The sequence below is a fragment of the Drosophila eugracilis genome, unplaced genomic scaffold (assembly GCF_018153835.1).
Source record: "Drosophila eugracilis isolate 14026-0451.02 unplaced genomic scaffold, ASM1815383v1 contig_81, whole genome shotgun sequence".
NCBI lineage: Eukaryota > Metazoa > Arthropoda > Insecta > Diptera > Drosophilidae > Drosophila > Drosophila eugracilis.
The window spans coordinates 205,871-218,150 of NW_024573712.1; the positions used below are offsets into that span (position 1 = coordinate 205,871).

The window sequence follows — 12,280 nt, forward strand, 5'->3', positions numbered from 1 at the left end:
TGAGCCTGGCTGGCAACTTGTAAATGGGCTTGTCAGAGGCTTCGTTCGTTGTCGTTTTAGCCCGGTCGGGAGTTCAAATGCCGTTCACCGCGAACGTGCCTAATTTGCATTTTGAAAGTTTGGCGTGCGGAAAATGGAGCAAAGGGCAGTCATCGCTTGCATTTCTCGAACCGACTCACCTGCAGACACTTTTCCAGCGACTTCAATTAGAGCAGTTAACGAAATAACAACAGTCGAAATTCAAAGACCAAAAAACCAAAAAACCCTGAGAGGTGTGCCATATGTTCTCTTGACAGCCTCTAATTATCGCCTCGCACAGCCGTTGGCCAAAAAGTCAGGCAAAGTGCAGGCATTTGCCGAATAAATTCCCTCTGTGGCCATTTGGCAACACTCCAGCTAGGTCTTGGCTGTATTATTTTCAAATTAACTGCCAGCATTGAGCAGCGACCACAGACCACGCGTCGTATGCGCGCTATAAATCACTCATTCGCCGTGTTGCCGCGGCAAAAGCCACTCAGCTAAAAGGAACAAGCGAAACATAATGGCAAACGCCAAGTCAGACAATTCAATTTATCCAGCCGCAAGTCGCGACTCTTTCGATGCAGTTGCCGTGATTAGACGACGGCGTAGCCGCTTTTTGTTTTTTTCTGTATTGCTAGTCACATTTAACAAAGTGTTTGCCATAATTTCTGGCCGCTATCAACGGCTAAATATCGACAGTATACCCAATGATCGATTGAACTTTGCTCCGTTGACGATGACGATGCAGCAACTGCAGCAGCGACAGATTGCCGATGAGAACATGCCCAACAAAAGGCGATTGAATTTAATGGCTTCGGGGGCTTGGTACTGACAGATGCAGTACCTACATATAATAATAAAGCTCGTTTAATCCAAGTAAGATCTTGATAGTGGTAGAGAGGAATATAAACGTATATATGGAAAACAGGAATATGTTCAGACCTTTTATGGTCTTTACAAGGTTCCTTGGTCGCATGAATGAACAAAAATAATTGCCTACTTTTATGCTTGGCAGTGACAGATATGCACTGATAAATACACAACGCTTAAAACTATGCTTTAACTTTTGTAAAAACGAAAGAATTAAAGAGAAAATATTGCCAGCTCTTAAAAATCTCATTTGTAAGAGAGCATATTTTCCTAAAGAGCAAAAGTCAAGCAGAAAACCATTAAAGTTGGAAATGGCAATCTTGTCTAATACTCAATAAATGTCTTAATTGAATGGCCCATAAATAACAGCTGATCATAAACCGAGAACCTTAGAATTTAATGGCAAATTTTTAGTTTTTATTTTCAATTTATTTAGCAAAATTCCTAGCTAATGACTAGTGTTTGTTAAACAAAAATTATAAGCCGAAATTTAAAGGGTTTTTAGCTTAGGCACCTGCAATCAAAGAGAACTTACTCTCTTACTTTGCTAATTCTCTCTTAAATACGCTCTTAAACGAACCGGCTCTGCAGTGGAGTGTGTTTAAGGTCTTTTGTGTTTGGTGTGCCATGTTTTTGTGGCCATCATCCCGCTGACGTTGCCGCAACTTCAAACGAGTGAAAACGTCTGACGCGTTCGGACGTTCGCGCTAGTTGACGCGTGTGTAAAAAGATAAATCAATTGCATTTTGCCATCGCAAGCCGAGATACGATATTCGATATTTGAAATTCGGCAATTAAAAATGTAAAACTCTCGTGACACTTGGCTGCATGTGTATATCAATTTCATGTGTTTTTGTTTTTCTCGCGGCCTCAACTTCCTGATCGCCAAATATCCAAAATAAGGAAGTTCAGCGGCGGGTTCAAATGTTGGGCCAACAAACTGCATAGCATTTGCACAAATAACTGGCAAACAAAAGGAAGCATAGTATCACGCAAAAGTTCGGTTTATTTTGTTGTCATTTGGGGATCGTCTCCGCACATATATCTCTTGAGATCTCTGCGCGCGCGTGTATGTCTGCTGGTCTTCCCAACAACCAAATTGGATTTCACAATACTGGATACCGTCTACCACATGAAAATGGTGTTCGGCGGCAAGTTTCGAATCAGAAGGTAAACACAAGCACACATACACACACCTACAGAAATTCGCACAACTCAATTGCCAGCCAGGTTGGTTGGTCAGTTATTATTATTACGATCTCAGCTGATAAAGCCGGCTATTAACGATCGCCATTAGTCAGCGGTAGCAGGAAATTCTCTGAACTACGTTGTTCTCTGTTAGCTGGCACAGGGCAAAAAAAATGTGACATCTGGTTCTGTTTGAAAGTTTGGATTAATTTTCCATTTAGCTGGAAGTAATCAGATCCATATCCATGAAAAACATTTAGAAAATATGTAGATGAAAAATTGTTTTAAAAATGTGTCATCTGTTAGGGAATGGCAATAATAGTTTCCATGAATTCCCCAATTAATGGGGAATAATGTGTTTCATATTAACAGAAGGCAATTTTGGATTTTTATATGAATGATAAATAGATTTTGATATCTGTATTTTAATAAATAAAACAAAACATCGTACTGAGATTGTTTTCTCTTAGGAAAGATACTATTTCTAATTACTTCTAAAATCTCAATTAGTGAAAGTTTTCCAACCATAAATCATTGAAGTAACCACTATTTAGTTCTCATTTTTTCTATCTGTATCCCAACTAAGCGGCTTGAAAATGAAAACTTGACTTTTAATAAGAACGCGCGTCAGGCAATGGAGTATTTCATTTTATTTTTTTCCCAAGATAAGCTTTTCTGCGAGTCGCTAGCTAACTGCATTGCTGTCTGGCTTTTGATCTGAGGTTGCAGTCGCTGGGTTAGCCGATAGCTGTTGTTGTTGTTGTTGTAGTGGCTGCTGCCGCTGTACTAGTTTGTGGCGACGTTGTCGGCTAACTTCAGTGAAACCATATTTAGCATGCTCAATGCCTAACGTCTCCGCTAATGACGACAGTTGTTGTTGCCTGCACAGCGAACAAAAAGTAACCCCTAACTGTAATAACAATTATTTTTAGGGGTTTTTTGTTTAATTACCTAACTAATTAGAATGCTGTTTGTTGGTTAAAAAAGTTGGATAAATATTTAGAGGTAAATAAGGTGAGCAAATAATATTATTTTGATAATTAAGTTGGATTATTTTTGGGGTATTATAAAGTGTGGCAATTTCTTATGATATTTATAAACAGAAAAGTAAAGATTATTAATTCTTTTGATCATAAAATAGATTGTTCTTACTATAACTTACCCGAATCGATCCCCCATTTCCCTAGTATTTTCTCTCTGTGTGGATCTTTGACTTGTCTCTGAGGCTCTAACAACTTTAGCCTGAGTTGATGAATTTTCACAGCTGTTGGCTCTCTTTCTTTCTTTTCTTCTTTCCATCTGTCTCCATTATTGCCATTCCATTCCCTTTGGCAGCCACGTAGGCGGCAGGTGCAAAACTGTGGCACGTTTCCTTCTCCACCTCTAAGATGTTACCTTTACCTGATGCCATGGCAAATTGTCTGCCGACTCACTGCCTCTAAACAAACAGATATATATATATATATATTTCTATTTGAATTCCATTTGTATCGGTGCGACCGAGACACGCGTCATTCGCCATAATTCATAACGAGATCTATTGACATTCGGGCCATATAAGTGCTAGGTGGGTTACACTTTGTATGGCAAGCCGGCTATCAGTGCAAAGATCTTATCGATTTTTTTTTTGTTTTTGCTATTTCTGCCTGGAATGAGAACAATGAGGACCTTTGTTTGGTTTGGCAAAAGCGGCTAGAACCGGTTTTGGCCAAGGAACAGCTGGTGGTTGATTGGTGGCACAGTTGGTTCGTTGGTCACCCCTAGGAGTGGCCCGTTGCTGTTGTATCCCGGCAACTGTTAAGGCCAACAACCCTCGAAGGAAGCATTAAAATGAGGACACCACTCAAAGGAAACCCCAGTGGTTTCAGTCGGCTTTACTTTCACTTTGAAAATGTCATTCGTTTTCGTAGAATTCAGGGTAAAGACTGTTCTTTACTTAGACTACCTTTGAGGGGAGGTTTTTTTAAGATTTATTTTAAATTATAAAAGTAATTCCCTTTTCGGTTTGAGTATCTTAGTTAGTTATACAACGTCTCTCTCTGTAGGGTAATTAACTAAAACTTAACTAAGTCGAATGGATTGGATTTGCCTTAAACTTAAAGACTTGAAGAACCCTGCCAACTTATATGCCCAAATTAGTCGAGGGTATAAACCATTAGCATAAAAAAAAGAAATAAAATAATATTCAGCTCTGCCGTGTGTTGGATCGTTATTTTTTTTTTTATTGAGGCTTTGCACGAATTTCGAAATAAACGACCGGCCAAAGAATTTGCTGTCTACGAGTAAAAATTTGTTAGCTCAGCCAGCGACGACAGCAGGGAATTTCTTTTGCTGAATAAACAAAATCAAACCGAATGGAAAAACCGAAATAATCAATAAACATTTTTTACAATATCAAAGCGGAGACAAGAATGCTCAATCGATCTTGTTCCCAAGAGATCCATGAAATTACTTCGACCTTCTGGCCAACTTTGATTTGTTTGTACAAATGCCCTGTGTGGTGTGTGCCATTCGCAGGGCTAAATGTTTATTGTTATTGCGACGGCCTATTCAACTAAGCAAACATCAAACAATAAATGTTTATTGTGGCCTGCGTCTGTTTTCATTGCCAATCGAAATCACCGTGGAATACTTGTAATACCAATCAAACTGCGTTCTCCTCTGCTCAGTTCCAATCTGCTCTGAATTTGTGCCTTGATTTGTTTGTGGTTTCCATTACGACAAGCCCAAAGGGGGATCTGTGATTTTGTTCAATGCTAATTATAGGCAACACCAGGCGACGAATGTCAAGAGTTTTCAATTAGCAGCATTTTGATTGTTCTTTTTACACTGCGCTTGATTAGATTTATGGGCTTTCGTCTTCGACTTATGGCTGCTATACCATATTCAGGTCGTAGCATATTTTTTTTTTTCGAAACGTTTCGCGACTTTATTTTTATGGCTAAATGATCGCCAACAGTTGAACAAACAAACAAAATACCCACGAATTTATATACAATATAGCGTATGTATACAAATTAACATGCCTTCAATTGAGTCGAAAAAACAACAAGAAGAATAAGAATTCGAATCAAGTACACGCGGCCATATTTCAGTCTTAATAAAAACGTATAAAAATGCCATTTTTTTAATCAACGCTGACAAATTGACAATTTGAATAACATCAGCGAAAAAACAAGAACCTTACGGAAGCCTCCGAAATTAACAGAGTTGCGGAAGACTGATTAAGAGATTCTGTTAATCGACAGGGTTCAAGAATCTCTCAGTCTATCAATCAATCCGGTTCTCTTGGGCATTCTATCTACACTCTTCTGTATTTATGATAATTAGATGGTCTCGTAAAATCGTTAAATCGGTTAATTGACTTGGCTTTTCTAATGAGTTTGGCCCTAACCAACGATCAATTGTTCTACGATTACGTATACGGCGTGTGGTGCGTACTAATGGTTAGGCTTCTGGGTCGCCCACGATATGTAAATGGTGTTACGATCGACACATGAAAAGCTCTTCATTATCGCCCTGCTCTAGGTAATATTGGAACTTAGAACGTTGGGAACTGGAATACGATTTTGACATTACCCCACAGGTGGTGGTGGTGGGCTGGTCTCAGCTCCAGGGAACTTCCAACAACAAAGAGCCGCTCCACAAAGTGCTGAGGGAAAAGCGTTGAACAAAAGCTACCTACGTAGTAAACACGATTGCAATTGTAATTTATTTTTCTGTTCTATATATATATATATGTTTATATACCGCATTCTTACTTTCCCAAGTTATCTGAAAGTGAACGGGCACTGGGATCGTTACTCATCATGTTCAGTCTGAACTGAACATAAAACTGAAAACAAAAAGAGTGGCTCAGCCAACCATCAAGTACAGGCACATATCTGCATGAAAGCCTGGAGTATACAGAGCATATTTATACAGATATACTACCTATATATATTTATATAGAACAAAAAGCCAAATGAAGCTAAATGAGTGCAGAGTGACAAAGGCAAATGGGGGAATTCCATGGCCAGACAAAGGCGACTTCGCAATGCTCTACAATACTAAAAGCGGAAGTGTCAAGTGAAATGGGTGGGATGAGAATGGAAGGTGTTGGCCTTTGTAGAAAGTTGACTTTTCAGTGGGTCTGTGATGAGTGATTATGATTTTGTCTTTCTTGATGTTCTGAAAAGATACTCTCAGGAATTGGGTCTTTCAGTCTGCAAGTCTTTAACCTTATGGTATGTAGATATTAAGCAAACAGCAATTTACCATCTTGAATTACTTTTACCTTCGGGTAACCTTCTTCCTTCTCTTCAAAATAAATATTATATCTGACATATATCATCTGAAGAACTTACCCATCATTAACATTAGGACAAACCTAGAAATGTCAAGAGTGCACCTGTTGATCTAGGCCTAATCCCTTAACTTTTGTTACTACTCCAAAGTGTGGCATGTGGGCAGAGTATAATTACGGCAACGGTTCCCACTCCACAGATACACATGTACATACAACAACCAGGGGCGGATAATGTTGCGGGTTCTCCCAGAAGAAGAATAACAGAAACGGAGACAGAAAAAAGGCAGCAAGTTCAAGTCGAGCGGGCAGGCAAAGTACCGCAAAAGTCAAACAAATGTGGCGGCAAGAGATATAGTAAAGTATATATGAAGTATGAGTATATATAGGAGGGGGGTAGCACAGATGAGTTCCCCCAGCCAGCTGATTGGGCCTCAAGTTAAGAACATTTGGCATACATTTGGAAGATGGGGGACCCAGGTCAACGGATGTGCTTGCGGCTTCAGCTTATTTATATCTCACCTCAGTACAAGGTCAAAATCGTGGTCGAATTAATGGCAGCCACAACCGATTCAATTAGCCACAAAATTAATGAATATAAGACAAAAAAAAAACAAAAAAAAAGCAAAGACTAAACGCTCCAGTAACCTCCGGCTGCGAGCAACTTCCTTCTGAATTCGTGGCCAAAAGAGCCACGCAAATCATTAAGAAACCAAACTGAAAAATTTCACAAATTAACTTTATAACACGAAAATTTCTCGACGCCAGACGAAAAACCGAAAAAAGATGATATCTTCAGATACCAGCACAAACATAAATATACTCGTATACAACGAAAAATTAATAATTATGAGCTGAAAAGTGCCCGAAAGGTAAATAAGTCTGGCTTCCTGCCCGAGACTTCAGCTTTTTTGGCTACTGTTTGGGGTCCGATTGGATCTTCGACTTCTTGACAGGGTCTTGGGCCTTATTTTTACGAGCACTTCGATTTTCTGGTTTTTGGTTTATAATATATATGTATATATATATATATATTTTGTCTTGTGCCGTGCACGAAAATTGCTTTGACACAAAAACAAAGAAAAACTTTTTTTATTTAGTGGGTCACGCGCGTCATGACCAAATGAAAACCACTGGACAGTCGGGGCAGCCAGTCAACCTACCAACCCACCCAGATGATAAAAATCAAAACATGCGCAAAAACCAAAAAAACCGAAAAAACCAAACCAAAAGTAAACCAAAACAAAAAGAGCAGTCAGAAAGCCAAATTAAAATCGGAGCAGCACTTGGCCCGGGTTTCCCGGCTCAAAGCGCATGTTTAAATTGTTTGCCTAATTTGGTTTTTTTTTTTTTGGGTTTTTGCTTGTCCGCAAGTTGGCTCAAATGTATTGCAATTAACATTTTTTACATACAATATATATGTAGTTTTAAACGCAACAATTTCTCATCGGCCTGGGAAGGTTTTTTGGCCAATGAAATGGTCATGAAATATGCAATTTGAGGCATTTGGTTGAGTTTTACTTCGAGTGGGCCATAAAAAACAAGAAGTGGGAATTTTAGACAAGACCACGTTTTATTTTTGGGTGATTTTTATGGGACTTAATCTGTTTAATTGGGGACTTTTAATTACGCTTGCTGGATTATGAAATTGAAATGGTTTAAATCGTGATGGGATACAAAGAATTAGTTAAGCTAAGTTTGGGTTTTAATTAGTGTGTCTAATTGTCAGGGTTTTTGAAAAATTCTTAAAAAATATTATTATTGTGAAACTTAAACAAAGCTAGCAAATGTCTTAGCTATCTTTTTTTTCAATTTATAATGGTTGTAAAATGTCAAAATACCATATTTCCTTCTATATATACAAATATCTTATCTTGTATTTTATTCGATTTATGGCGTCTTGGATCTTAGCTTCTTCTTTAAAAGAGTTTACTCAGCGTTTTGGACTTTGATTTGGTGACTTCTTAAGGAAATAATATACATACTTACACATTTTTATTTGTATTTCATTGCCACCTTATAAACATTATATGCCCATAAACGTCTTTCTTAGAAGGGTCAGTTAAATGATAAAGAAATTGAGGGAATCCCCCAATTTTAAAACTGACAAAGTAAACTGTACTATATCAATCTCTTCTGTATTTGGCTTATTGCGCCTTTAGATTTGTGTGGCCCTGAAGAGAACTTCTCTCCACTCGACTCCCCTCTTTCGCCACGATTCCAGTGTTAACTTGGCTATTGCCAAAGCTAATGACCAAGTCGATAACCGCAGACCCAACGCAATCGGGCGTGTCAACTTTGCGGCGATGACTGTCCCTGTCAATGAACTTCGTGGCTAAATTACGTGCCTGCAATTATTCTGGAGGCCCAGGAAGAGACATCAACCAAAAAAAAAAGAAGTACAAAAAATCTGCATAAATTTCTGGTTGCGCAATGAGAACTCGCTCGATTGGTGTTTAAAATTTTTGTTAAAGATTTTTATGGTCAGACGTGTAGATGGCATTTGCGACAGTTCTGCGGGCCAAAGAGCCGTTAAAATGGGCCACAAAACGAGCTGAGCTGAAATTCAATTAGCGACACCCACAGGCCCTCCAAATTGTTGCGATCATAATGTGTTGTTTTTTTTTCTCTCTTTGAGTCCGAAAAACTTAAAAAGCAATTTCGTTTTAACGATAGAACTCAAAATGACACCAAAATGCTCTGTGATTGCCGATCGCTCCATTTCGGCTGTCTGGGAGAATCTCATGGGATGGGAGAAAAGCTTTCAAATTTCAAATTTCAATTTTAATTTCATTGAAATGTGCGACGCACTTGGGCCAGACATAAACATCAAATCAGCTCAAATAAATGGTAAGAGCCGGGGGAATGCGTTTGCATTATGCATATTAAATGCTTTCACTTTCGTTTCAACCAGATAAAAGTATCTCTACACCTTTTTTTTTTTTTTTTGGCAATGCCCTGCACGATGGCCGCTAAAAAAAGTCGGTAAATATCTATATATATATATACTCGTATCTCGATCAGTCGAGCAGTAAATTGCGTGAAAGCCGAATCTCTGGGCCACAATTGAAATGCAAGACGCTAGATGCAGCTATTTCTATATTTATTCCTATGATTGGCCAACTATATATATATATACTTAGGTATATATCCGGCCATGGTCAGCTGTTCGTTGACTGATTGTCAACCAACCCGATACATCGCAGTCTGCCTTGTCCTCAATCATTACTAGCTAGTTGCATGTTTTATAACGCAGATGATCACATGTATATGTCTATATCTATATATATATATATATACGACCACTCGCACTTGGCATTGCATTGGCAACAGTGGGAAAAACTGGGACTTAGTTCTAGATTATTATCTTAACTGCTAGTAATTTTAATGATAATAAATAATGTATTTAATCATGGGTCATGGGCAAGATAAGATGGCAATTATCATTTTGATAATGCAATAAAAGGTTTTTCTAGTTTTGATAATGTATTAGAAACTTAAATTTAGATACCTAATCAGGCCTTTGAAGAACCTTTAAACCTCTCATCATTTTCCCCATAGGAATCCCCTTTTTAAAAGATTTTCTTCGAGTGCCACTTTAATAACTCGTAAATCCGTAAGTCTAGACAAAGTCTGCGGCGCTGGCCAACTTCGTGATTGATTCCCACAAATGCAAATGAGCAAAGCCAAATGAAATGCAATCAGGGAGGGTTATACATATATCTTATATAGATATATATTCCCTATTCTCCCTGCTGGTACAGAAAATTGCCAGAGCCATGAGCCAGGGTCATTATTATGCGTGCAAGTTGGGGATTTTGCTTTCGTACGTGGCCATTTTGCCGCCGCCTCAAGGCCAAGAGTCTGTCATTGCAGCCCCTTTTCAGCACTCTCTTACCCCTTACCCCCTTGAAAAAACTGAACAAAAAGCGTTAACTAAGCTTTTGTGCTGTTCTTCTCGATACCACATGACGAATTCAGCCAACCAACAAAGAAAACAAAGAAAGACCACAAATATGCATCGATCCGCTGATCCTGAGACTCTTGCCGGCCTTTTGCGGCGGCCTTCGGTATCACGTTCTTCAGGGAAAACCTGGATGATGATGATGGGCCTGAAAAGAAGGTAAACAATTTTCAATCAGCCCGGCCAAGCGAGCAGCTTCCAAGCTGGCCAAATCCCTTGGCTCTCCTCCGACAAACCAATTTGCAATTTAAGCAAATGAAATGCAAACCCAAGCGTACAAATTTCAATTCCTCGCACATACCGCATCATAAATAAAAATAAAAAACAAGGAAAACCAAATGCCCCAAGACAATCTGCATTCCTCAGAGATATATATATATATATATATATATTTGTAAGATCATATAGAGATTTTGGGTCAGCCGCAGTGAATAAATCAGAGCAGGCACATTAAATGAGAGCCAATATGTCAGGCTGGCATCTAATTTGTTGGCTAATCAGTTGCAGCTCCCATCTCCTGGCGACTCGGAAAACTGTGTAAATGGAACGGCGCCGATGTCAACTTCGCCACATGTTACCCCGCCTCCCAGTGAGCAACTCATCCTCTATCCCAACTCATAGCAGGCGGCGCTGTCATCGTTGCCAAATAAATTGTTTAGCTGAATTATGCCATTTATTTTTAGTCACTAAACACAGAGTCTGCCTCCCGCCGTCGCTCTCATTTTCCCCTTATTTTCTCAATGAAATTTTGTGTTCTAGAACTTTGGGTTAACTTCCCAAATGGGTTCTCTATGATGAGCACTTGTCCTACTGACTCATTGGTTAATGGAAAAAAGAGCTTACCTTATCGGTTTGATAGCGAATGTTTACCCTCTCTGATAAATCAAACGGGAGAGTGGAAAATTCATCAAACTTAATGGTTTTGTTAGATAAACTTGATGGCTTTAGTTATATAAAATACTTAACTTAAGTTTAACTTCCCTTAAAATTATCTTTCGTTTCTATTAAAGGGTATTTAACATGCCCTATAACGTAGATAATAATCATAAAGCACATATCAAGCGAGTATCAATATCGTTAGATCCCATCTTTTATGACCCGTGCTTTAATGACCTCATCTCCTATCGACCCCCGCCCATTCATTAAAGGGTATTGAATATTTCCCCTTTCAAAGGCCTCACGTTTTTTCGCCCATATTTATTTAGCGTTTATTTTCAATTTGATGATGGCACATATCAGTTTATGTCGTTTTCTCTCCCTATCGCTCCTCGATTTTCCATTCTCGTTCTCTCCCTGTCACGCCGAATGTAAATTTTTAGCATTTTGCCAGCGCGTTCAGTTTTGTTTTGTTCAATGAAACGCGTTGTCGCGCTTTTATTTTCGGCCATTTATTTGATTTATTTTTGCAAGTTCCCAATACCAATTTGTTCGTGCCCCAAAACGAAGATACAAAGTGCCGCGTGCTCAATTGTTTTGATCTTGCCCATCGACTGGGTTCCTGAACTCTCGTTTGGACAATGGCTCAGTGGTTTCAATGGCTAAACTTTCGGTAAAATTACACACACCCAAGCAGCCAATGTCTAGACAAAAACCTATTATGCAGACAAAAATCATCAGCAGAAATGGGAAAAACGATCGAGCACTGACGTCATGATGGGGTGGTGCTGGTGGTGGTGTTGGTGAAAAGCGAGCAACGTCGGCTGGGGGAATGCGTTAATAAAATTTTCGTTCGTTTCCTTCGGCCATATATGACTTTTAATTGCAGCGCCAACTTGGGCAATGCAATCCCCATACCCCATAACAGCAACCTTGAAAACGCAATCCATGCCGCCGTCAAATCTTGATCTCGTTTTTTTTTTTTATTTATTTTTGTTTTATTTTTGCCATATAATTGCGTTTTTCATTTGCTCTTGGCATTCACAGTGGTCGGCCAGACTGGAGTTGTACACAGA

At 39.0% G+C, this 12,280-nt stretch overlaps 1 protein-coding gene across 3 annotated transcripts in view; it reads left to right on the top strand.

Moving 5' to 3' along the window:
• LOC108106526 (protein Shroom) overlaps nucleotides 1-12,280 on the top strand; it is a 45,630-nt gene that overhangs the window by 23,918 nt on the left and 9,432 nt on the right. The window contains exon 1 of one of the 3 annotated variants that reach the window (XM_017213655.2): nucleotides 11,580-11,877. The exons of the other annotated variants lie outside the window; for them this stretch is intronic. Coding sequence (XP_017069144.1) covers nucleotides 11,846-11,877 — 32 coding nt within the window. The 5' untranslated portion in view covers nucleotides 11,580-11,845. Of the gene's footprint in view, nucleotides 1-11,579; nucleotides 11,878-12,280 lie in introns of those variants that run through there. 3 annotated transcript variants of the gene reach the window in all.